The sequence below is a fragment of the Dipodomys spectabilis genome, unplaced genomic scaffold (genome assembly GCF_019054845.1).
Source record: "Dipodomys spectabilis isolate Male_0828 unplaced genomic scaffold, ASM1905484v1 ptg000096l, whole genome shotgun sequence".
Taxonomy (NCBI): Eukaryota; Metazoa; Chordata; class Mammalia; order Rodentia; family Heteromyidae; genus Dipodomys; species Dipodomys spectabilis.
Genome location: NW_024870773.1, coordinates 12,935,169 through 12,961,721, shown reverse-complemented (window position 1 = coordinate 12,961,721; position 26,553 = coordinate 12,935,169). Strand labels below are relative to the sequence as shown.

The following is a 26,553-nucleotide window of genomic DNA, read 5'->3' as shown; positions in this document are numbered from 1 at the left end:
GCTACTGAAAAGGTTGTGTACAGATGGGTTATAGTTACACACGTCAAGTAATGAGTATATTTCTTTTTGAACAATGTCACCCCTTCCCTCTCGTTCTCCCAATTTTTCCAACCAAGCTCCACCCATATATATAGTATAGTCATTTTCAATACAGTGTCTAGTAAGTACTGCTGCTGCATTGTTCAGCCTTTGTCCCTCCCACCCTTTTTGGGCCTTGCCTCTTACTCACCCCAACACACATAAACTTACAAACAAGACAAAAAGTACAGAAAACAAGAGCAGCAAAAAGAAAAAAGAAAACCTCTTGTTTCTATTTCTTGGAGTTCATTTTGATGAATATTATTTTATATGATCGTATGCATATAGCTATTGAGCCTTTGCCTTCCTCTTGTAAGAATATCCATCTTGGGTCTCACTGTGTGAATGTCTAGAGACAGTAAAATTCATCAGGTCCTCATGTATTTTTTTTCTTTTATCATCCAGTGTGTTTACTTGTAGATTTATAGTCACATTTTTAAGAGAGAGTGACATTAGCACAATGTACAATGGGAATCACCAAACTCTCCTCCTCCCAGGAGGGACACCACATAGCTGCAGCAGGTGGACAAACTGCCCTGGTGAAGAATTCAGAAATCAATTAAGGGATTCCTTCCTGCCCCGCCCTCCTTTCCCCTGCACACCCCCCATGAGCACAAAGACATCAGTATCAAAGGCTGTGGGGAAATTCTTGATACCATTTCCTACACCATTCCACTGAGCCACTTCTCCAACATGAGTTCGGATGTCATTAGGAGAAAACTCCCAACTCATACCTTCTCTTTGGGAAGAACAAAGCAAAGGCAGCACATATGCGCAGTTTATTAACCATCAGACTGGTTTCTAAAAGTTGAGTGAAAGGGATATGGGATTGATGTCACTGAGAACAAAAAGATAAACAAATGGACAACGAAGTTACAAAACACGCTCAATATCACTAATTATAAGGGAATCGTAAATCAAAAGAACCATTAAAACTTTGCCTCACATGCGTTAGTATGTCCATGATCAAAAGAATAAAAAATAACCAGTATTGATGAGGATGCTGACAAATGTTAGGCATTCTCAATAGGGTGTAAAATGGTGTAGGCATTATGGGAAAGGTATGGTGGTTCTTCAAAAAAGGAAATAGTTGCAGTGATGTGCTTTCATTATACCCAGATAAATTCAAAGGAGGAGCCATGTACACTGCACACTTACTTTTGTGGCAGCATTATTCACAATGGTTAAGAGGAAGAACCACTGTTTATTCATCTGCAGACAGATGAATAAACTAGGAAAATGTGGGATAAATATACTGTGGAACAGTATGCACCTTTATGAAGGAAATTCCATAATAGGCTACTGAAGGGACCCTATAAAGTGAATATTTGCTTTCTCCTAAAATTCGTGTTGAGATCCTGATTCCTAATGTGGTTGTTCAGACTTGGGGAGATAATTTGGTCACAAGGTGCATAATGCATAAAAGGACTCAGTACCTTTATAAAATGACAGGAGAAAGCTTGATTTTCTCTTCCTTCTGTTCAACACCAAGTAAGAATCCGAAGAGAAAATACTCCTGTGTAAACTAGGAAGTGACCCCTTAACTGACACCAATCTCCTAGCTCCTTCATCTGGAACTATGTTGTCTACAAAACTGGAGAAATAAATGGCTGCTATTTAAGCTCTAGCCTGAGACAATTTATTATAATAGCTTCAACTAAGGCAGAGAATAAACCAGGAGAACATTATGCTAAGCCAAATAAACCAGTCACAAGAAGGACAAATAATGAACGTTTCAATTCATGAAAAGACTCTAAAGTTGCCCAAATCATAGAAACACAGAAAGGTGGTCACCAAGGGCCAAGGAAAGGATATTGTTAGTAAATTTAGAGCTTCAATTCTGCAAGATGAAGAAGTTATAAAGATCTGTTGCTCAATTGTGAATAAACTGGTTATGATGGTAAATAGGATGCTATGTGAGATTTGGAAATATAAAAATAATAATTTGAAATATTGCTGGGAAAATACACACTAGTACACTCTGGTATTTTGATAAGGATTATTTCTAAAGTCATGAGACAGGAGTGGATGTAAAGGTTTTCTTTCTTGCTGAGTACTGGGTGGCTCACACCTGTAATCATAGCTACTCAAGACCCTGAGATCTTAGGATAATGATTCAAAACCAGCCTTGCCAGGAAAAGTCTATGAGACGCTTATCTCCACTAAACTACCAGAAAAGCTGGAAGTGGAGCTGTGGCTCCAGTGGTAGAGCACTGAACTTGAGCAAAAGAAGCTCAAGGGCAAAGACCAGGCCTTGAGTTTAAGCCCCAGGACTGATATCCCCTCTCCTCAGAGAAAAAGAGAGGAAGAGGGAGAGCGAGAGAGATAGAGAGAGGGGGAGACAGCATGAGAGAGCGGGAGAGAGAGGGAGAGGGAGAAGAGGGAGAGAGAGAAGGAAGGGGAGAGAGAAAAAAGGAGAGAGAGGGAGGGAGAGAGAGAGAGAGAGAGAGAGAGAGAGAGAGAGAGAGAGAGAGAGTGCTTGAGTTCAAGCCCCAGGACTGATATCCTCCCCTCCTCAGAGAGAAACAGAGAGAGGGAGAGGGAGAGAGAGAAAGAGAGGGAGAGTGGGAGAGAGAGGGAGAGGGAGAGAGGAGAAAGAGAGTTGAGCATTTCTTCATGTGTCTATTTGCCATTCTTATTTCCTCTTCAGAGTAATCTCTCTTTCAGTCTTTAGCTAACTTATTAAAGGGGTCATTGTTTCTTTGAGGATTTGTGGTTGGGGGATTTAATTATTTGAGTTCTAAGTATATTTTAGATATGAGACCCTTGTCCATTGTATGACTAGTGAAGATCTTCTCCTGATCCATGGGCTTCCTATTGAGATTCCTCCTTACCCCAGTTAGAATGGCTATAATCAAGAAATCTAATAACCACAGATGCTGGAAAGGATATGGCCAACAGGGAACCCTATTGCATTGTTGGTGGGAATGTAAACTTGTTCAACCACTTTGGAAAGCAGTATGGAGGTTCCTCAAAAGACTCCACATAGAGCTCCCTATGACTCAGCAATCACACTTTTGGGTATTTACCTGAATGATCACAAACAAGGCCATACTATATCTACCAGCACAACTATGTTTACTGCAGCATTATTCACCATAGCTAAGATATGGAACCAACCCAGATGTCCTTCAGTAGATGAATGCATCAAGAAAATGTGATATATATTTTTTTGATAGAATTTCATTATATACATATACATATATATGTATATATGTGTGTATATATATATATATATATATATATATATATATAAAGGAATTCTATGCCTCCATTAAAAAGAATGTCATTGCCCCATTTATCAGTAAATGGAAAGACTTGGCAAAAATTATAGTAAGTGAAGTAAGCCAGACCCCCAAAATAGAGGTCCCATGGTTTCCCGTATTTGCAATAACTAGTATACATCTAGGATAATCTTACCAGACAAGCAGAAAAGGTCAAAAGCTATGTACATATGACTATGTAAGATGATGCTAAGCTAAATGAACCCCAAGATAGGGACACAAGAGGTTTTGTCTTTGTCCCTGTTGTTTTTAATGTACAATGTGATTTTTTTTTGTATGTTTTTCTCCCATGGCATTAACCCCTGTTGTCACTGTATTTGACTCCGGTGACCTGCATCATGAATATACATTTTTCTAATTGAGGAGAGGAAGGGAAATAACAAAATGCTGAAGTAAGGATACAGCTTGATGCATTGTAACAATGAAGTGTACAAAACACTATGTTGAAAATGAACTTTACAACTTCCAGGATGGGAGGTGGGTGGAGTTGGGGAGGTGGGGAGAGAAGAGATAATAGGGGAAAAACAAGGGAGGGGGTAACAATGCCCGATAGGAAATGTACTCATTACCTTGCTCATGTAACTGAAACTCCTCTGTACAGTATCTTTACAAGAAAAAGTAGATATCAAAAGAAGAATTTAAAAGCCCATTAAAGGGCTGGGAAGGTGGCTCAGTGGTAGAGCGCTTGCCTTGCATGCATGAGGCCCTGGGTTCGATTCCCCAGCACCCCATAAGCAAAAAGAAAAACAGCCAGAAGTGGCGCTGTGGCTCAAGTGGTAGAGCACTAGCCTTGAGCTGAAGAGCTGAGAGACAGCGCCCAGGCCCAGAGTTCAGGCCCCACGACCAGAACCCCACCCCCCCCAAAATAAGTCCATTAAAATTTCCAATTAAAAAAACAAAATAAAATCAGAAGCGTATACTTCATATGTGTCTCAATACTTTTAATTGTGCAATGTGTTTTCACAATTCCATAAATGAGTCATTCTTTAAAACGTTAGAACATGGTTTTTTTTTAAATTAAACTAGTTGTTTTTGAATTTGGTTCTAAACATTTTGAGGGGGGGTTTATAAGGAAATTTGTTCTGTAGTTTCAATTGAGCTGTATGAATGTATTCTAGCCATTGGATGTTTTTTAGCAATTGGCATCATATATTTCAGTCCCTCTTATCCATAGGGTCTGTTCCAAGACCGCAGTGCATGCCCCAAACTTCAGTACATACTGTTTATTCATATTTTGTTAGTTTTATTGTTATTATAATGGTGACATACAGCAGGGTTACCTTTTTTAAATCAGGTACATTTCTTTGTGGACAATGTCAAGCCTTCCTCACTCCAGCTTTTCCCTCTTGTCTTCTCTCCCACAAGTTGTATAGCTCATTTTCAACACAGATGTAGTGAGTACCACTGCTGCTTTAGTTCAGCCTTTGTCCCTCCATTTCTGAGCTCCCCCTTACTCCACCAAAGACAGAGAAGCAAACAAGACAAAAAGAAAAAAAATCCTTTTGTTTCTATTTCCTGGAGTTCATTTTGGTAAGTATTATTTTAAATGATCAGAGGCATATAAGCATTGGGCCTTTGTGTTCCTCTCCTAAAATATCCTCCTTTGATCTTACTGTGCATGAATTCCTAGAGACCTGTATAATTTACCATATTTTATATCAACATATATTGTGTGTTTATTCATACTTTGATGTCTGCCATAAAGTATAATTTGTTAACTAGGCACAGTAAAAGATTAATGAAAATGCCAGGCGCCAGTGGCTCACGCCTGTAATCCTAGCTATTCAGGATGCTAAGATAGCCTGAACAGGAAACTGTGTGAGACTCTTATCTCCAATTAACCATCAGAAAACCAAAAGTGGCACTGTGGCTCAAGTGGTAGAGCACTTGCCTTGAGCTGAAGAGTGCAGGGACAGTGCCCAGGCTCAGAGTTCAAGCCCCACGACCAACAAAAAAGAAAAGAAAAGAAAGAAAAAAAGATTAATGAAAACTTAAGATAGAACAATTATGAGAACGTATTATAATAAATTACATGAAAGTGGCATTTCTATTTCAAATAATCTTATTGTGCTGATACTGGGATGTCTAGAAATGTTACTAATGAGTGGGTAGAATATTCAGAATTGAGGAATGAAAGGGATAATTTATATCTAGAGCTAAAAGAACAGGATGATGTCAGATTTCATTATGTATCTCAGAATGGCATCCACATTAAAATACAACTGTTTATTTCTAGTCTTTTCCATTTAACATATTGAGCACTTAAATATGTTCTTCTACTTCATTATCAAGTATGATTGATCCTTCTCCACTTACTTGTCTTGTTGTGGGGCATGATTTTCGTACCTATTCCATTCAGGCCTGGAAGCCCTTTGAATCATTCATGACCACTCCATAAATTCTTCTCTCAGACATCTACAGTGTAACTCATCCATAGTAGCTTGGATAATGTTAGAACAACAGGAGCACTGTCTTATGTCCAGATTAGAGTTGTAGTCTCAGTTGTTCAGGATCTTTCCATGAAGACTTTCACTTTGAATCTCATTTACCATTTTCAATCTGGAATATTTGAGAATATATGAAACGCAGATGTTAGATTCATTGCAGCAATGGAAGAACAAAGTTTAAGTACCTGGTAGACTAACAGGTTTATGCAGACCTTGACTCTGGTTCCTAATGACAGAATCTCTAACTCTCGTTCCTGCTGACCTTCCAAGCCTTGAATTGGGCCTTCTATTCATTGATGTGCTCTGAAAGGATTTTCTATCAAATAATTTCCACCTGTATCTTATCTATTTTTATTTTTTTAATTTTATTACTTTTACGGAGTTGTACAAAGGACGTTATTATTTAACAAAGTAGATTTATGAATACAGTGGGTCTTGATCTGTCACCCCTTTCAATATTCTCACCCCCTTCAACCCACCTCTTCCTCTACTTTTCTTAATTTTGTGGTATATATCATAACCTCTACATTTTTTTACCCATCTTTCTCCTTGGCTTCAGCCCCACTCTTGCAAGTACCCTTTTCTTTTCTTTTCTTTTCTTTTCTTTTTTGTGAGACTACCATACAGAGAAGTTAGAATTACATGGGCAAGATAGAGAGTACATTTCTTATCAAGCATTGTTGCCTCCTTTTTGTTTCCCTTTCCCATCCCTTCCCATACTCCCCCCTCCCCCTACCCCACACCAAAGTTGTAAAGTTCCTTTTCAACATAATGACTTGTATGTCTCATTGTTGCAATGGGTCCACCTGTATCCCTATTTAAACGATTTGTTTTTTCCCTTCCCCTCCACAAATTATACCAACATCAAATACAGTGAAAGCAGGGGTTATACCATGTGGGAGGGACATACAAAGCAACAAAGAAATCATCTTATAAATATGTTAGAAACAATTGCATGAAAGGAAAAAAAACAATAAAAACATTTGAATACTTATCTTGGGGTTCATTCCCCTAACATTAACTTATCTGACCTTTTCTGCTTGTCTCAAACATACACTAGTTATTGCAAATAAGGGAAACCATGGGACCTATGTTTCTTTGTGCCTGGCTTACTTCACTTAATAGAATTTTTTCCAAGTCTTATTTACCTATTTTTTTTTTTTTTTAAAATATATTTTTATTGTGAAAATACTGTACAGAGGGGTAACAATTACATGGGTAAGATAATGAGCATATTTCTTATCAAGCATTGTAGCCTCCTGCTTTGTTTCCCCTTCCCGACCCTTCGTATCTCCCCCCCTCCCCGTCCTCCCCCACCTAAGTTGTAAAGTTTGTTTTTCTTTTTTTTTTTTTTTTTTTTGCTTGCCTCTTTTTCTTTATTTTTTTTTTTTTTTTTATTGTAAAGCTACTATACAGAGGGTCACAGTTACATGAGTGAGGTTATGAGTACACTTCCTCTTGAACATTGTTACCCCCTCCATTGTTTTCCCCCTACCATCCCCTCCCTCCCTCCCTTCCCCGAGGTTCTTTTTTTTTTTTTTTTTTTTGATTGTGATTAAATGATTACATAATTTCAAAGTCACAAGTTCATTCTAACTTCCCTGGAGCAAATTGTCTACCACAGTCTGTAATATATAACAGTGTTCACATGTTATATACCATATTTGTGATCAGCAGCATGAGGATATTTAGTAGTGGTTCAACCAGATGAGCGGGAGTTCTTTGTTTCTTAAGTCCTGTTAGTTTTGTCGTATCACTAACCTTTTGGATTTAGCATCCACTTATGAGGGAGACCATGTACCGTTTGTCTCTTCGTTCTTGGCTTACCTCGCTCAACATGATTCCTTCTAGCTCCATCCATTTCCCTGCAAATGCCATTATTTTGTCATTTCTAATGGCTGCATAATATTCCATTGTGTATAGATACCACAATTTTTGGATCCATTCATCTGTGGTGGGGCACCTAGGTTGTTTCCATATCCTAGCTATTGCGAACAGTGCTGCAATAAACATGGAGGTGCACGTGTCCTTGTATATTGGTTCCTGTTGTTCAGGGTAGATGCCTAGAAGTGGTATGACTGGGTCGTAAGGGAGGTCAATCTTTAGCTTTCTAAGGACCCTCCAGACTGCTTTCCAAAGTGGTTGTATAAGTGTACATTCCCACCAGCAGTGTAATAGGGTTCCTCTTTCTCCACATCCCCTCCAGCATTTGTCGTTGGCTGATTTGTGGATGTGGGACATTCTGACTGGGGTAAGGTGGTATCTCAGGGTTGTCTTTATTTGCATTTCCTTCACCACCAGGGATGATGAACATTTCCTCATGTGTTTCTTTGCCATTTTTATTTCTTCATTTGAGAAGTCCCTCTTTAGTTCCCCTGCCCATTTAGTAATTGGTTTGTTAGGTTTGGGAGGGATTAGTTTCTTGAGTTCCCTGTATATACAGGATGTTAACCCCTTGTCTGATATATTGCTGGTAAATATTTTTTCCCAATTAGTTGGTTGTCTTTCTAGCTTAGTTGCGATAGATTTAGCTGTGCAGAAGCTTTTTATTTTAAGGTAGTCCCATTTGTCGAGTCTCTCTCCAACTTGTTGTGACCCTGGGACTCTGTTCAGGAAGTTCCTTCCTGTGCCTATTAGTTCAAGTGTCTCTCCTACTCTGTCCTGCAGTAGTTTCAGAGATTCAGGTTTAATGTTAAGGTCTTTAATCCATTTTGAGTTGATGTTGGTGCATGGTGATAGGCTGGGGTCCACTTTTAGTTTTCTGCATGTGGCTGCCCAGTTTTCCCAGCACCAGCGGTTGAAGAGGCTGTGTTTCTTCCATTGTATGTCTTTGGCTCCTTTGTCGAATATCAGCTGGCTGTAGGCCTGTGGATTTATATCTGGATCTTCTATTCTGTTCCTTTGGTCTTCGGGTCTGTTTTTGTGCCAGTACCATGCTGTCTTTGTGATTATAGCTCTGTAGTAGAGTTTGAAGTTCGGCATGGATAGCCCTCCCATATTGTCTTTATCCCCTAGAATTGTTTTGGCTATTCTAGGTCTTTTGTTGTTCCATATAAATTTTTGGACTGTTTTCTGTATTTCAGTGATGTACGTCATTGGGATTTTAATAGGAATTGCATTGAATTTGTATATTAATTTTGGAAGTATCACCATCTTTACTATATTAAGTCGGCCTATCCAGGAGCATGGGAGGTCTTTCCATTTCCTAGTGTCTTCTGCAATTTCTTTCTTTAACTTTTTATAGTTCTCATTAAATAGTTCTTTTACATCTTTGGTTAGGTTAATTCCTAAATATTTTATTTTTTGGGAGGTTATTGTGAATGGGGTTGCTCCCTTTATTTCCCTCTCTTCCTGTGCGTTATCAGTGTATAGGAAGGCAACTGATTTTTGTGGGTTTATTTTGTATCCTGCTATTTTGCCGAAGTGACTTATGATTTCTAAAAGTTTGGGGATGGAGTTTTTGGGATCGTGGAGGTATAGTATCATGTCGTCTGCAAAAAGGGATAGTTTCACTTCTTCTTTCCCTATGCGGATCCCTTTAATGTCTTTTTCTTGCCTTATTGCCCTGGCTAAGGGTTCTAGGACTATGTTGAAGAGGAGTGGAGACAGTGGACATCCTTGCCTTGTTCCTGTTTTTAGGAGGATTGGTTGTAGCTTTTCCCCATTAAGTATAATATTGGCTATTGGTCTGTCATAAATGGCTTTTATTGTTTTTAGAAATGTTCCTTCTATTCCTATTTTCTCCAGAGCTTTTAGCATGAATGAATGTTGAATTTTATCAAAGGCCTTTTCTGCATCTGTGGCGATAATCATGTGATTCTTGACCTTGGCTCTGTTGATATGCTGGATTACATTTATTGACTTACGTATGTTAAACCATCCCTGTGTCTCTGGGATGAAGCCTACCTGATCATAGTGTATTATTTTTTTTATGTGTTTCTGGATTCTGTTAGCTAGAATCTTGTTAAGGATCTTTGCATCTGTGTTCATCAAGGAGATTGGCCTGTAATTCTCCTTTTTGGTTGGGTCTTTGCCTGGTTTGGGGATGAGTGTGATATTGGCTTCGTAGAATGAGTTTGGGATAGCTCCCTCCTTCTCTGTTTCTCTGAAGAGCTTGAGGAGTATGGGTATTAGTTCTTCTTTAAAGGTCTTATAGAATTCTGCTGTGAATCCATCTGGTCCTGGGCTTTTTTTTGTTGGAAGACTTTTGATAGCTTCCTGTATCTCATTATAGGATATTGGCTTATTTAATTGGTTAACTTCTTCTTTGCTCAGTTTGGGTAACTTGTATTTCTCTAAAAATGCATCCATTTCCGCCAGATTTTCTTCCTTTAGAGAGTATAGCTTTTGAAAGTAGTCTGTTAGAATTGTTTGGATATCTTGGGTACGTGTTGTGATGTTTCCCGTGGCATCCCTAATCCTATTAATATGGGTTTCCTCTCTTCTTTTTTTAATTAATCTTGCCAACGGGCCATCAATTTTGTTTATTTTTTCAAAGAACCAGCTTTTTGTTTGGTTTATTTTGGTTATGGTTTTCTGATTTTCTAATTGGTTAATCTCTGCTCTCAATTTGGTTATCTGGCTTCGTCTAGTAGCTTTAGGTCCCATTTTTTCTTGTTTTTCTAGCTGTTTTAGTTGCAACATGAGATTATTTACTTGGTCTGTCTCCATTCTCTTGATGTGGGCACTGAGGGCAATAAATTTGCCCCTCAGGACTGCTTTTGCTGTGTCCCACAAGTTTCTTTGTGAGGTGTTTTCGTTTTCATTGAGTTCTAGGAAATGCTTTATTTCTTCTCTGATCTCTTCTGTTACCCAGGCCTTGTTAAGGAGTGTGCTGTTCAATTTCCATGTATTAGAGAAATTTCTGCGGTATGCTTTGGTATTGAGAGCTAGCTTGATTCCACTGTGGTCAGATAGGATACAGGGGATTATGTCGATCCCTTTGTATTTGCTTAAGTTCCTTGAATGAACTATGATATGGTCTATTTTGGAGAAAGTTCCATGAGCTGCTGAGAAGAATGTGTACTGTGTTGTTTTAGGGTGAAATACTCGGTAGATGTCAGTTAATTCCGCTTGAAGTATGGCCTCACTTAATTCGGTAGCTTCTTTGCCAATCCTCTGGTTGGTAGACCTGTCCTTTGGTGAGAGTGGCGTGTTAAAGTCTCCTAGTATTATCGTATTGGGATCTATTTTATTCTGTAAGTTTGAGAGCATTTGTTTAACATATCTGGGTGCACCGATATTTGGGGCATATAAGTTGATGATGGTTATATCCTCCTCTTGGATTGTTCCCTTTATTAATATGTAATGTCCGTCCTTGTCTTTCTGTACTGATTTTAATGAAAAGTTTATTTTGTCAGATATCAGGATAGCTACACCTGCTTTCTTATTGGGGGAATTTGATTGGTAGATCCTTTTCCACCCCTTCACTCTGAGTTTGTTTGTATGTTTGGCTGAGAGGTGGGTCTCCTGAAGGCAACAGATGGATGGGTCTTGTTTTCTGATCCAGTCCTCAGTTCGTTTTCTTTTAATTGGCGAATTCAGCCCATTTATATTAAGAGAAAGTATAGAGAGATGCATTGTTGTCCCTGCCATTCCGTTTTCCTAAGTTTTTCTTCTTTCCTTTCCTCCTGTGCTTGCTCAGTTAGACTTTGAGTAATGCCTGTTTGGGGCAGGTCCCAGTTCCTGGTTGCTTTCTTCAGGTTGTGTCCCCCCTCTTAGAATTCTTTGTAATGCTGGCTTAATGTTTATGTATTCATTTAGTTTTTCTTTGCTATTAAAAGTTTTCAGTTCTCCATCGAATGTGAATGCTAGCTTTGCCGGGTATATCAGTCTGGGTTGGCAGTTATTGGCTCTCAGGGCTCGTATGGTGCTTTCCCAGGCTTTTCTTGCATTCATTGTTTGTGTGGAGAGATCTGCAGTGATTCTAATTTTTTTCCCGTTGTAGTATAGCTCCTTCTTCATTTTTGCTGCATGCAGGATTGTTTCCTTATTATTCAGATCCATCATTGTTACTATTATGTGCCTAGAAGTGTTTCTCCTGGGATCTTGCTTGTTGGGTGTTCGATAAGCTTTTGTGATGTAGTTAAGATGGTCGTTTTTGAGGTGGGGAAAATTTTCATTGACTATCTTGTTAAATAGGTGTTGCATTCCCTTGCTCTGGAATTCCTCACCTTCGTCCACTCCGATTATGCGAAGGTTAAATTTTTTAGCATTATCTGCTTGCTCTTGAATTTCCCTTTGGTTTAATTTGAGTGATTTTTCCATATCTGTCACTTTTTGGTCCAGTTGGTGTATTCTGTCTTCTGTATCTGACACTCTACCTTCCATTTCATTCACTCTGTTGACCGTGGCTTCTATTGTGGTTTGCATGATGGAAATGGATCCCTTTATGGATTCAATGTTGGTTCTCAGAGTACTGATCTCACCTCTCAATGAGGTGATATCAGTATGCATTACCTCTAATTTGGCGTTTATCTCACTTCTTACTGAGGTTTGTGCAGCTTCTATTTTTGCATCCAATTTTTGTTTGATATCCTGTATATCTTTTGATAGTTCATCCTTGTGCTCTTTCAATTTCTGATCCATTTCTCACTTTATTTCTTGAGTCATTGCCTCCAGCAACCCTTGGATGTAGTTTTTGTCTTCCATTCCTGCTTTGCTCCCACTGGGGCTCTCCCCTGCGTGGCTGCTGGCTTTTGAGGTGAGCTTGCTGTCCTGGGTAGTGGTAAACCTTGTGATTTTTCTCTGTGATTTTCGCATGGGGGTTCAGGAGACTGCTCTTCAATCTTGTTTTGGTGTGTCTGTCTTTGCTTGGTTGCTGATTCTCTATTGGTAGAGAGAGTCTGTGTCTGATCTGGATTCTGTTGGGAGCCTATTTCCAGCTGCTATTCACTTAGGATTCTCAGCTCTCTGCTGTAGCAATTCCCGCCTTTGGAAGGGTTGAGCAGCCTAGACTGCTTGTGTTTGCTCCTGCGGGTGCTCTTGGGAAGATCAGATGCTCTGGATGCACTCTCCCAAATACTGGAGTCTGCTATGGGCTCCTGATGTGTTTTTGTTTGTTTTGGGCTGGTTGTGGGCTTGAACTCTAGGTTTGGGTGCTGTCCCTCAGCTCTTCAGCTCAGGGCTGGCACCCTACCATTTGAGCCACAGCCCCACTTCTGACCCTTTTTGCTTTGTTCAGGCGCCGGTCCCCTGGCCTGGTTCCGGCCCCAGCCTGGAGCGCGCTCGTTAGGCCTGTGCTAATGTGTATACCACCTTGGTTATGCAGCCTGGAGGACACAGTTCAAATTTCTTCTACTGTTGGTAGTCTTGACCCAGGGGCACTGTTCCTGGCTTGAGCATTTAAGCTCCCTTCCCGGGGCGCTCTTGCTCTGGCCTGGCCAGCAGAGTGTGCTCCACCGGCTGGTGGGGCTCTCGAACAGTTCCCAGTTTTAGTGGGTCCTGTGGTCCGGGTGTTGGGGTAGGGAGTCTAGGTCAGGGTCTGGGGATTCCCTCCAGCTCTGGTCTCCCTTGATGGATTCCCTGTCCCCTGATGGGTACTCACCCTGTAGGTCGTCAGTTGTTGTTGCAGTCCGTCAGTTGTTGTTGCAGTCCGAGTTCAGTTGGGGTGGTTGCGGGCTGGGTTGGGCGGCCCCCCGCCGGGTCGTTGCGATCGCGATTGGGCGGGTGGTCTGCAGACAGGTCCCTTTGTGGCGCTGCTGGTGCCGGGCGGCTTTGGCGGGATGGAGCCTCTCCGCTCCGGTGGAGAGTGATGGGTGGGGTGGGATCCTCCTGGAGACTCCCGGCTGGTAGGTTTCTCTGTTCCTGGCGATCCGCTGTTCTGCAATCCGGTACCTGGTGATCTGCAAGCAGCCCCCTGTGTCTCTGTGGCTCCGGCAGCCCCTGCCGGGCCGGCTGGCCGGCGGCTTGGCGCACTGCCGCGCGGCCAGTAAAGGTTGGGGGAGGGGTCTTCGCTCTTCTCTGTTCTGAAATTCTTCTTTTCCTCTCTTTCTTTTTTTGTTATTTTCCACCTCTGGTTTTTCTCTGAGTGTTCGTCTTTTTGTTGTTGTCGGTCTCTTGGGGAGATTAAAGGTTGGAACTCGAACTCTCTTTTTGGTTGGAGAGAGCTGTGGCGTTTCCCTACTGCCCCGTCGCCATCTTGAGAACTCCCCCCTTATTTACCTATTTTTATGATTAAAATTTTGCAGAGGTCTCTTGCCTTTGTTAAGACCAAATGTCATAAAATATGCCTTTATAATATTGCATGCAAGGCATATTTAGAACCACCTCCTTTGTAAAATGTGTAAAGCAATGAGAAATGTGCAAAATAATGCTTCTATATTTTTTATTCTCTAGGTAATTTGCCAATGGATATCCCAACTCCATCAGAACCTTCAGTTCCAGTAACATTACCTCCACACAATTGCACAGACAATGAATTTGTCTGCAGGTTGGGCGGTCAATGCATTGGAAAAATTCAGAAGTGTGACTTCAGGTACAACTGCCCTGACAAATCAGATGAATTATCCTGTGGTAAGTCAATTCCCACAATTTTAAATATAGCCACAAATACCTAAGAAAACACTTGTATGATCTATAATGTCATAGCATTCATAAGTTTAAGATAATATCTGGAGGTATTTATATAGAACTTATGGTAGAAAAATCAACATACATACATTTTTATATCAAGCTCAATGAAAGGTAAATGTCTTTAGAGTAATGTTGTGGTTTCAAAACTACTGCTTTTATGGACTATACTTGACTCTGAGCCTGTCTCTGACTACCTCTTTGTCTGTCCTTCTTTTTCTGTTTGCCACTTAGCACATAGGAACGATTCAGGAAGTATTATATTATCTTCAAATTAGGTTAATTCTTTACTTTGCCATACCAAAATGCACGAAGGAAAATGCAAATTTTTTTATCCAATATGCAGAGTTTAGAGCAAGACAAATTTTAATGAAGAATGATACAACCAACTCTCATCATAGTAAAACAGTTTTTATTTATTGGTACTAATTCATAACTTCGTACAATTCATAACAAATTATTTAATTTGAAAGACAACTGCTTATCTAAAATGCAGACTGAGAAGAAAAATAAATCTGTAAAAATGGTAAAGTTCTTTATCATAAGTAACAATCTTTCATACTATTCTCTTGTTCTGTACTCTTTCTATTGAGTAGCATATTCTCTATTATTTTTCCAGTACCTTCATAGTATTCCGAGTTGAGAATATACCAAGAAAAACTGAGTGTTGGTAGACTAGGCTTGTGGTCCTAGTTACTGGAGAAGCTGAGAGCCAGAGGATAACAGTTTCAGGCCAGCCTGGGCAGAAAACTCTAAGAAATTTTATCTTTAAAATAACCAGCAATGGAAGGGATGGGAGAGGAGGATGAAAGAGGTGATATTGATCAGTATGCATTATACTCATAAACTGACAGCTTGAATCATAATCCCTTTGTACAATTACTTAAATATAATGAAAATATAATTAAAAAATTAAAATAATGAGCAAAAGCTGAGCTGGAGGCATGGCTCAAGTGATAGAACACAAGCCAAGAGAATAGGCTTGAGTATGGTGAAACTCTTACCTGTTTCTATTAGCCTAGTTAAGAAGTTTTAAAATTTCAATAGTCCAGTAAAGGTCATCCTCATTTTGTTATTCCATAAGAATCAATTTTAATGTACAAATATGCTACAAAAGTAACTAATCTAGACCAAACAATAATAAAATCAAAGCTGGCTCACTCCCCAAATGAAATGGGGCTGTAATTAACTTAACTTAGCAAAGAATCTGCACTGAGCATTGTAAATGAATGATGATTCAGGGGGAGGTGACACATTCAGACTTTCTCCTGGGGCGCTACTAAAAGATCACATACAATGTGTTATATTTGTAATAAGTTTACATAAAACCCAACCGATTATGCTTACTGAGTATCTATAGTAAATATTGAATTCCTTCTTAATTCATCTTTGCCATTTTAGTAATGTCACGTATGATTAGATGAGATGTTTTGATAAGTCCTTTAAATGTCATGAGTGAATGTTTATAGTAAATTATCATATTTAAATCACTGCAAATATTTTCTATTTTGAATAAATATGGTTTAATTATTAACGTTTTATTTACAAACCAACTATATAACCCTCCCTCCTCTTTTTTCCATTTTCTTTGTAAGATGAAATATGATTATAAATTGGTTTATAACCTGTAGATTAATACTTTCTAATTGGTTTTTAAAATTGTGATAAGAACATTCAACATGCGATCTGCCTTCTTACATTTTTTAAAGTGTGTTGTGTATTATTATCAACTCTAGGTGTGATGTGATAGAGCAAATCTCCATAGCTTCTGTGTGTGTGTGTGTGTGTGTGTGTGTGGTGGGATGGGGTTTGAACCTATCACCAATTCCTTCAGGGCAACTGCTCCATCACTTGAGCAACTCCCCAACTCTTTGGTTTTGCACTTTAGTTGTCGAAACGGTGCCCTACTCACTGGTTCTCCTCCTTCTTGTGATCCTCCTGTCTCCCAAGTATCTGGGATAATGGGCATTCACCACTGTGCCAAACTAAAAAGCACTTGTTACAATGGCATATATTCTTTTTCTCAGATTTTGCATGACTTTATAGATCCTATCTTCTGAATGGCAGAGGTGTCTATCATCAGTGTCAATGACATTCAAAAGCTGGAGAATACACACACACACACACACACACACATACACACATACACACACATGCACATTGTCCTGACTCTTGTATTTTTACTCAGATAATGGAATGATCAAAATAGATAAATAATTATATACATTCAGAGAGTTTGGAGGAGAGGTAGAAAGAGAAGGAGGGAGATTGTGAAAAAGAGATAGAACTTGAAAGTATTTTCACACCAAAACCACTGGACTTATTTATGCTTTATGAGTTCTTAGATACTAGAAAGTAATCATTACAAGAATCTTAACATATTTCAGAAAACAGATGACATATTGATTACTGTAAATTGCATTGCTTTGAAATTAAGTAATTTGGAGTTTGACACTGACACTTGCGAAGACTAAATCAAAGTCAAGCTGTGTAACATTACTATGGACAAAGGGCGACAGACTTGGCAGAGTTCAAAGGTCATGCAGGCACCAGAAGTGTTGAGCAAGAAGATGCTGGTGACAGGTCTCATGTTGCTACTTTAGTAGCTAATTAACATTTCACCTCTGTATGTGAGTACATTGTTAATGTGTGCCTTTATTCACTTTATTCGCTTACTGTAGAGATTTGAATCAAATAAAAATCCTAGATTTTGAGGGGAAACTATGTAGATCTAAAATACTCTTTAATACTTAAAAAAGTTACAATTTAAAAAATATCAAGAGTAAAAATGCTTTGGAGATAAAAATTTTTATTTAGTTCTGACAATTCATTATGATTAGCTCAACTTTTCTTTGTCTTATTCTCTTCAAGTTACAGACATTTGCACATTTGAAAAAGGTAACCTTTGTAAATGGTATCAGCCAGTCTCTGCAAATATATTTCAAGACTCAAATACATTCAGGTGGGGACTTGGTACTGGAAAAAGTATTCATCTTGGAGAAGAAAACCACCGTCCATCAGTAGATCATACAAAGTAAGTGATCACATATTTTCAACATATCCCTTAGAAAATGGTTATTAAGCAGTTCCAACTTCTTAACCCACCCCTTCCAGGATCAGTGCTGTAATAGACATAAATTTTAAGTTAAAGAATGAGCAGGCTGAATGTGTTCTTTCATAGACTAAATCAATCAATCAAGGTTTGCTTCTTGAATGGCATAGAAAACAAAAAATGTTTGAGCAAATAAACAAAAATAATTTGTAATGTCACCAACTCCTTTAAGATCATTGTCAATATTTTGCTTTTAAAAATTACCTATCCTAACAAAAATTACCTATTCTCTCTACTTCTGCATTAATCACTTTCTTTCTGTTCCTTTTTCTCCATGTCTTCTCTTCTATTCTATAATTTATTTCCTCCATTCCCCTTTCATCTTTCTTCCAATTCTTATGCTTTCATGTTTATCATAATCATATGAACACAAGTGGTTGTCCAGATTTTTTCATAGATCTAGGACTACATTTTCCCACTTAGCAATAAATCATGTATTAAATTTCATTTGCAAACTCATTTGCATTTTGTTGTAGGACATAACAATATTTTACTAATATGTTCCCAACTGATAGACTTCCCAGTTCATTTAATTTTATTCAAATATTATAAAGTTTCCAAAAAGAAAATACTGTGATACCTACTACCTGAGAAAAGTGAATGAGTAATCCTTGCTCTCATAAGTGGAGTAAAGTGAATGAGTAATCCTTGCTCTCATAAGGGGACCTGAATCAGTCAATAAATGTAAGGCATTTATAAATGTAAAGCATTTATAAATTTGTAAAACATTTACATTTGTAAATGTAAGTGATTGCAACAAATACTATAAAGAAAAATGGAAAATTACAAGGGATTAATGAGTGATAGCTCATTGTGGAAAGACTCTGGTCTGACTGTCTCCTAGAGAAGCATAGGAGAAGAGACAAGGGGAAGGAACATGAGAGTAGGAATGACTCATAAGAGGGCACGTGCAAGATTGAAGTACACCATGTATACATACATATGACATGTGAAACTCCATACTGCGCATAATTTAATATACATTCATTTAAAACGAATGTTTGACCTTAGGCTTCTAGGCCATAAAAAGCACTATGACAAGTTAATAAATCCTTAAATGAAAATCAAGGAGAAAGAATATATTAGTATTTTCTGAACTGAATGTACAATCTTGAAAGATTTAGACAATATAACATACAAAACAATTACAATCACCTTTGCCATTATTAGTAGCTGATTTTCTTCCTTCCATCTCTCACATACTCATTTTTCTCTGGCTCTGTTTTTACCTTGTGCTTTCCTTATTTTTTCTACAAAAGTTCTCTGTTCAATGTAGCCTCATGATTCCATCCTATGAATTGTTTTAATTTAGGATTTAGTTATTCCATTTTGGTTTTGGCTAGCCTTCTTTTCTAGGGTTCAATAAGTCATGTCTTATTTCTGATTCGTTGTCCACATTATTAGAGTGCTGAAGTCCTATAAGTTCTCCTACTTCTTTCTTTTTTAATATATATATATATATATATATATATTTATTGTAAACCTACTGTACAGAGGGGTTATAGTTACATGAGTAAGGTAATGAGTACATTTCTTATCGAGCATTGTTACCCCTTCCTCTGTTTTTCCCCCACCATCCCTTCCCTCCTCACCTCCCCAACTCCTCTCTTGCTACCCTCCCCCAAGTTGTAAAGTTTGTTTTCAACATAGGGTCTTGTACAGCTCACTTATTGTTACGATACATCAACATATATCTTTATTTCAGCATTTGTTATTTTCCTTTCCCTCCTCAAATTAGAAAAATGTATATACAAGATGCAGGGCTCTGAAATCAAATACAGTGACAATAGGGGTTATACCGTGGGGGAAGAACTAGTTTCAAACTTTATAATATTAGAATAAGATTAAATGAACTGGGAAATCTACCAGTTGGGAACAGATTAATAAAATATTGTTATGTCCTTATAACAAAATGCAAATTAGCTTGCAGATGAAATTTAATACATGATTTATTACCAAGTAGAAAAATGTATTCCTAGATCTATTATTGCAGGTAATAAAAGGAATCCCATTTACGTTACAGAGGATCTCTTCACAATCTTCATGACTTCCATACCCCTCTTTATAGTGAAGGTCCTGTGACTCACAGCTTCTACGCAGCAGCTTCAAAGGAAGCTAATGGTATTTGTGCAATTCATTCCCAATTTCCTTGTTCAAAATAGCCCATGTTCAACAAGAGACACAGCATCTTTAGAAAGCAGTCATTTTCTTTCAGCTGAAAATTTTTCTTCTGTATTTTTGGCCCCTTTTTTTATCATTGTTTTTCTTCTATTCAAATGTTTTCGGTTTTGCCGTTATTTAAACACTAGCAATTTAGCAGCCCAAAGCATATAGAGTAGGAGATGGAAATAGTAGTGTGTTTCGATCATAGATTGTCAGTTGTCAAGTCATGTTTTAAACTTTCTGTGTACAGCTCTTTCTGCTATTAATGCACAATAATGCTAAGGATAATCTCAGGAAGTTTCTGTGGCTTAGGCAAATAAACCATATCTCATTCATTATTCATATAAACATAAAGAAAAGGCAGACTTAGAATGTCACATGTAAATTGTGCAAGCACAGCCAGAAATACATCAGTATGTGTGTGCGTGTGACATTCTAGTTCCCACATCAGCACCATATAATTAATGCATACGATCTGATTCTATGGCATTTAGTACCTCTCCTACTTCAGTTTTCCAAATTATTGGTTTATTTTTTAATATCTAAAGCAAAGATTTGCTAATTAGAAAATGCTTTCTCTGTTGTTCTGAGTTTTCCAGATCTGTTTTGAAAATAAAAATGAATTAATATAGTACTTATTCCTTTCTCTTTGCTTTTTATTCTCTCAACTTCTGGGTAAAGATAGGGGAAAGTTCATTCATAAGCAAGTATAAGAGAAAGAAATCTCATCAATATATTTCAACATATTTTCTCACTTCACACACTTAACAAAGCAACAAGAAGTCTAGAATAGTCATGGCATGAAAGTAGTATGTAAGGAAATTACCACCGTATAGTTGAATCCTAGACAAAGTCTTAAAAGTGTTTTGAGTTTTCATCATGAAAATGAATTGACATAAGCCAAATCAAGTGAAGTCCCACGTGAAATACTACATTTTTATATCCACACTTCAGGATTGGACTTTGTATGTCTGGAGGGTACTCTATGACATAAAATTAGGATTGCATCTTTATTTTTCGTTTGACTGGAGGAGACAAAACCATTATATACAGCTAGTTCACTCAAATCTTTGTCTCTGTCTTTGTCTCTGTCTCTGTTTCTCTCTCTCTCTCTTTCTCTCTTTCTCTCTCTCTCCGGGTCTCTTAGTGAATTAAACAAGTTAGCTTTTCTTTTTCAGCTTTTTGTAAGTGCATGTACCTAGGGCTCTGACTCAGGACCTAGGCACTGTCCCTAAGCTTTTTTGCTCAAGTCTACTGTTCTACCACTCGAGCCACAGCTCCGTTTCTAGTTGTTTTTTTTTTTTTTTTTTGATAATTAACTGGAAGTAAGAGTCTCATGGACTTTCTTGCCCAGGCTAGTTTTGAACCACGATCCTCAGATCTCAGCCTTCTGAGTAGCTGTGATTACAGGGGTGAGCCACCGGTGCCTGGTCAGTCATCTTACCTTTATGGGCCAGGTATATACAGCACAAAGCTCATGATTGTATTTTTCTTTCTGGCTAACCAGGGGCCAGCTGAAGGCAAATGACATGGTGTTCTTCTAAAATTTAGTTAATAAGTGACATGATATTTTTCTAAAATTTTAAATGATAAATACTGTCCTTAAATATAATTCAATGAAGTAAAGATAGAATTCATTTAATGATATATCACTAGTTGAAATCTGCATGTCTTCTTGAGATTCTGGCTGGAAAAAATTTCTGTGTTCGTTACATTATGCAATGAAAGAAAAGATTTAATAGAAAAGTTCTTTTCTTAATAGTTTTGAAAATGACCTGGTTTTAAAAACAGATTTTTTAAAAAGGTCATCTTACCTTTGTAAAAAACCATAATCTGCTTTTGAAACAAAGGAGGAGGGAAATGAATTTGTACCCATTTGTGCTCCAGAAATGTCCAGGGAAAGTTGGCAAAAATAGCAGTTCTTCCCTGGTGAAAGGAAGTATAAAATATACTAATTATTTAATATTGAATCAAAATATTTGGATGACTTAGCATCTGAACTTTCAAATTTTATTCAAATTTAAATATTCTTTGAATGGTGTAAGTTTGGTAGTTGCATAATGATTACTTAATGTTCATAATTTCACATGATCTCAAAATATTTTACTTGGATGTACACAGTCAGGTTAATTGATTTAAAAAAACTCTCAGCTCACCAATGTAAATATAATCATATGTGTTATGAATGTTTTTATATCATAGTAAGTCCCCTAAGTCCATTTATTTGACTAAATACCCATAATACTTCCTAGGAGTATCAAAGCATTTTCTTAGGAAAAATTAAGTTTACCACATTTCACCATTCATGTAGAATATCTAGTAGAATATGAATATATATATATACACACATATATAATCTACACATATTCAAGTGCATTTTCTGAAACACTTTGATAAAATCCCTTGGAATGTAGTTATGAGTCTGTATGTTGTGTTTACTCCTTAATTGTTCTAAAACTTTATTTCTCTTGTCTTTCAACTCAGTAAGTGGGGAAGACATTGCTGAAAGATTGCTAATCCCAATCTTTGTCAGAGTTGAATTTATAACAATGTAGTGATTAATTCTTTTAAAAACCAAATGTTTCACAATAAACAAAAAGTTGTTCTATGGTAATTGCAGTGAAAAGTGAAATAAAATGTGTCCATTGTAATTGAGAAATAGTTGAGAAAACACTTTGCCCTGAATCATCCTGAAAACACAGGTAAGTTTTGAGGCACAAGTAAGATCATGCTTGTCTCATTCATTGTATTATGTCTACCTTTTTTTTCCCTTTCAAAATGTTTGGCAAACACGTCCTTTTGTACTTCTAGAATTCTAATCAGAGTGACTTTTTCTTCCTATTGGATTGAAATCAGCAAACATAACCAACCTCCTTGATTACCTAGAGATAACAGATGTGTTTTTCTTTAAAAAAAAATCTTTGGATTTTAGGACTTGATTATAAATGCTAGAGAAACTATTTAGATATGAAATATCATACTCAAGATTGCTATGCAAATACAAGTACAATTTCTTAACTGTCTTGCTTATTTTGAAAGTATGGGGTGTTCAGATTTTTCCTTTAATTTTATGACCGTGGATCATTGGTTTTCAAGTGAGAGCAAAGAATGGTTCCCACTGTTAGGCTTGCACCTGTGTTTCTATGCTTTACATTTGTACAGACTTAACATATTTGTTACCTAAAGCCACATAAATAATACAAAGTGCATCTATGACCCAACTTTGTATATTATTCTATATCTGGTGTTGGACGAAAGCTTCTGTAAACTCAAAATAATGTAACAAAAGCATTTTTAAAGGTATCGTCCTTTAGACATTTCATATCAGAATGATTGCTCTTTCAAAGCCTTCTTTGGATATTTTATAGATCAATTAGATATCCATTTTTCAGTACTAGGGTTTGAATTTAGGGCTTACCTTGTGCTTGATATTGTATTGCTCTACCAGCTGAGCCATTCCTGTAGATTGCTTTTTATTTGATCACTTGCCACAAAAATAATCACAAACATATTGTGAATTCTATCCATACAAATGAATTTTATGCTATTCTGAGAATAAAATGTATGAAGTCAGTATAAGGGAGCAACAATCAAGGTATTCACAGGGCTGTGCACTTTCAAGATTTCTAGGAGATATTCTGTTCCTTGCCTTTCCCAGCTTCTGTTGGCTACTGGCATTCCTGGATTGGTAGCCACATTGCTCTAATCTCTTCTTTTTACTCCTTGCTTTATGGTAAATTCCCTCTGCCTTTCTCTTATCCTCACATGCATGATTAGATAGAGTCCTCTCAGATAACTTAGGATCACTTCCTTGTCTTCCCCTTTTTCATTTAATCATCTCTGCACATGGCTTTTCCATATAAAGTAAGTTACAAGTTTTAAGGTTTAGAATCTGGTATCTTTGATAGCAATTGTTTATCGTGTTCTAAATGTTCCAGAATCAAATAATGCTACTTTTAATTCCTAGAAAGAGCATCCATTAGCTGTGTAGATTTAAGTGGTGATCCAAATTCTTTGTACTTCCATTCCTTGATCCAAAAATATGATATGGGAGTACATATTTTATATAGTTATTGTAAGTGTTAAGTTATTATATGCAAATTAAGTTTTTGTAAGTTGCAAAACAATGCATGCAAATTATTAAGGGACTATGTCTTGTAGAAATAATTATTCCATTGAGATTGTAATACTGGAAGAATATATCAGAACAAATTACACAGAGCTTTAAATACTATACTAATATGTATAACCTGTATTAGGATATCAGTATCTACAAGATAAATAGAAATGCTTTGAATGATTGTTTAGTTACCTGTGTATAGAAAAGACTGAGAAAGAAAGAAATCTAGATGGAAGAAATTAGTTGGACTTTATTCAGTAGTTTTTCCTTCCTCCCACAAATAGAAACAAAATCTTTGCGAACTGAAGAATTTAGATATCTCTCTAGATTTCAAATTTCAAGATGACAAAGCAATGCTATTTTTATAAATGTGAGTCAATAAACTAATTATAATTTACATCAAGTTGGCAATATTGGTGTTCCCAGATTTTAGAAGAAACTTGTTAACATTTTGCATGTAGTTTTAGAGATGCATCAAAAACCCCGAAAATGCAAGATCTTTAGAAACAAATGACCTGCAAACAGCTTTAGGAATTTGACTGAACTCAGGTTTGCAGGAATAGGTAGTATTAAGTAGCTGATAAAAAAAAATTGGTTACACCGCATATTCTTTGTAGTTCAGTGATTCGTAATCTAGCCAACAATATAAGACAAAAAAAAATTGTCTTAGTCATGATTTGGCCAAGGAAACGGCAGTTTTAGGAGTTCTAGTCAGGAAAAAGTTTCCAACACAGGGAATTTGGGTGTTTAAAGCCTTTAGAAGAGGGAGAACAAGTGTCAAGAAAGCTTCCATGAATCTCAGAAAATCAGAATTGAAAGGGAGGCAGTAAACTGTGATCTCAATAACACACACACACACACACACACACACACACACACAAACTTGTCAAGTCCTGACATTGACTTGCTGTGTCACTTAAGCCAGACCCTTGCTGCTAGAAAACTCTGGGACAAGCAGGTTGGTGCTTTCCAGCTGCTGTAATGCTGAAGAGCATAAATAGAAGTGAAAGGTGGTGGAGACAAGTTACAACCAGAATTTGAAACAGAGAGTGAACTGTTTTCATAAAGAGTTGAGGCACAATTCAAGACTAAAATAATCCAAAGGGAAATCCTGAAAAATTATCCATGGAACAGAGGCGGAATGTGCTTGATTTTGACTAGATTCACCAAGTTGAATCATATGTTTGGATCACTGTGATGACAATTTGAACATATATTTTTAATCCTAGTAATGGGAATGATCTGATATGGAATGGACTTTTTTAGGTAGATACTGAGTTCTATCCAAATGGAGAATAAGTGGTTGCCTCCTGAGGCACTAGCAAAGACTTTCCTGTTCTTTTTGTAACATGAATTCCATTGCCAGCACACTATGATTTATTCATCACAATGGGAAGAGAATGGGTCTTCCATCTCCTGTGGGACATCTCATCCTTCAATGGGAAATTGCCAAGAAGAAAATCATAATACAACCAGAAAGATCAAAATTATAGAGTGATAGCTATCAAGATTTATTATACTCCTAAACTGACATACTGAATTGAAACCCCTTCATACAACTATTTAAAGGTAATTTAAGAAGATCAAAGTTATTACTGTAGGGAAAGAAGTGAATGTAACTTTTGTTTCTGAGATAGGCACCCTTATTTGATGACTGCAAAAGATGGTGTGGAAAAACTATGATGAGTGATGCCTAAAAAAGAAAACACTGAAGAACCCCCAAAGTAATGCCATAATATTAAGGAATAAAACCCTGGAGTGTTTGTATCTAAATGAAAGCAGAAGAGACTCTTGACTAGGGAAAATTTTAACTTTTGCTATAGTCAGGACGCTAAAAAGTAAGTTTTATGTTTTTAATCAAGAAAGATGCCAAATGAGTTTTATGTGTAAGTGGAGGACTTGGGTATTAAAATAGAAAGAAATCTATTTTTTAGTTCAGGTTTCTCACTTATATCAGTGATATACTTTGTAGTTAGTCTCATCTTCCGAATACGACGTTAATCTAAGACCACTTACCCTAGATTCCCATCAGTACAGGACTAGAATTAAGAGCCACTCTCCAGAGAATTCACAGCATAATTAGAGGACAATATAACAGCTTTTCAAATGCTTTCCATGATTTTCTATTATATAGTGGCTTGCTTGTTAGCTAAATCCATCTCTTACTGAAATCTACATTTAAAGTTCTAAGATAATCTTATTTTAATGGACACCTGCTGGATTTAGTTTTACTCTCCAGTTGGACATTTTAACCTTCATTATAAACATTATTCATGTAATTTTTCAAATCACCAAGGCAACCCATCATAAAAGTGGGGTTTTAAAATTCCTGTCTTTAAAAAAGAGATTCACTAAATGGAATTATAACTTCTCTATGGATTTTGAGGTACTAAAATTACATTGAACATAACTTAACAGTGCATTATACATAAAGCTCAGCATGAAAATACACTGAGTTGAACAGAACAGAGAGGCAAGCTCTATTTCCTCCTCCATTTGTTTTGGGTTTATCTGGGAGGTAGAGAAATAGTATTGAGGGAAGACAGTGCATTTTCTTTATGTTATGAAGCTTTCTGCCGGGATGCAATGCTTGTGTTTTGCATATTAAAATACATTTATTTAAGATGGTATGACTTTAATGCAGTCATCCACATATCTCTGACATTAGGGTTATAAATTATTTCTGAAAGTTATATGATATTCAGATTAAGCCATAAACTAGGCACAAAGGTACTTTTCATTTAGTAATCCTATCTGGCACAGCCCTGTTCTCTTAAG

At 37.2% G+C, this 26,553-nt stretch overlaps 1 protein-coding gene across 1 annotated transcript in view; it reads left to right on the top strand.

Annotated features, from left to right (window-relative positions):
• Malrd1 (MAM and LDL receptor class A domain containing 1) overlaps positions 1 to 26,553 on the top strand; it is a 462,193-nt gene that overhangs the window by 144,849 nt on the left and 290,791 nt on the right. The window contains exons 20-21 of the mRNA XM_042686149.1: positions 14,147 to 14,323; positions 17,252 to 17,414. Coding sequence (XP_042542083.1) covers positions 14,147 to 14,323; positions 17,252 to 17,414 — 340 coding nt within the window. The remainder of the gene's footprint in view (positions 1 to 14,146; positions 14,324 to 17,251; positions 17,415 to 26,553) is intronic.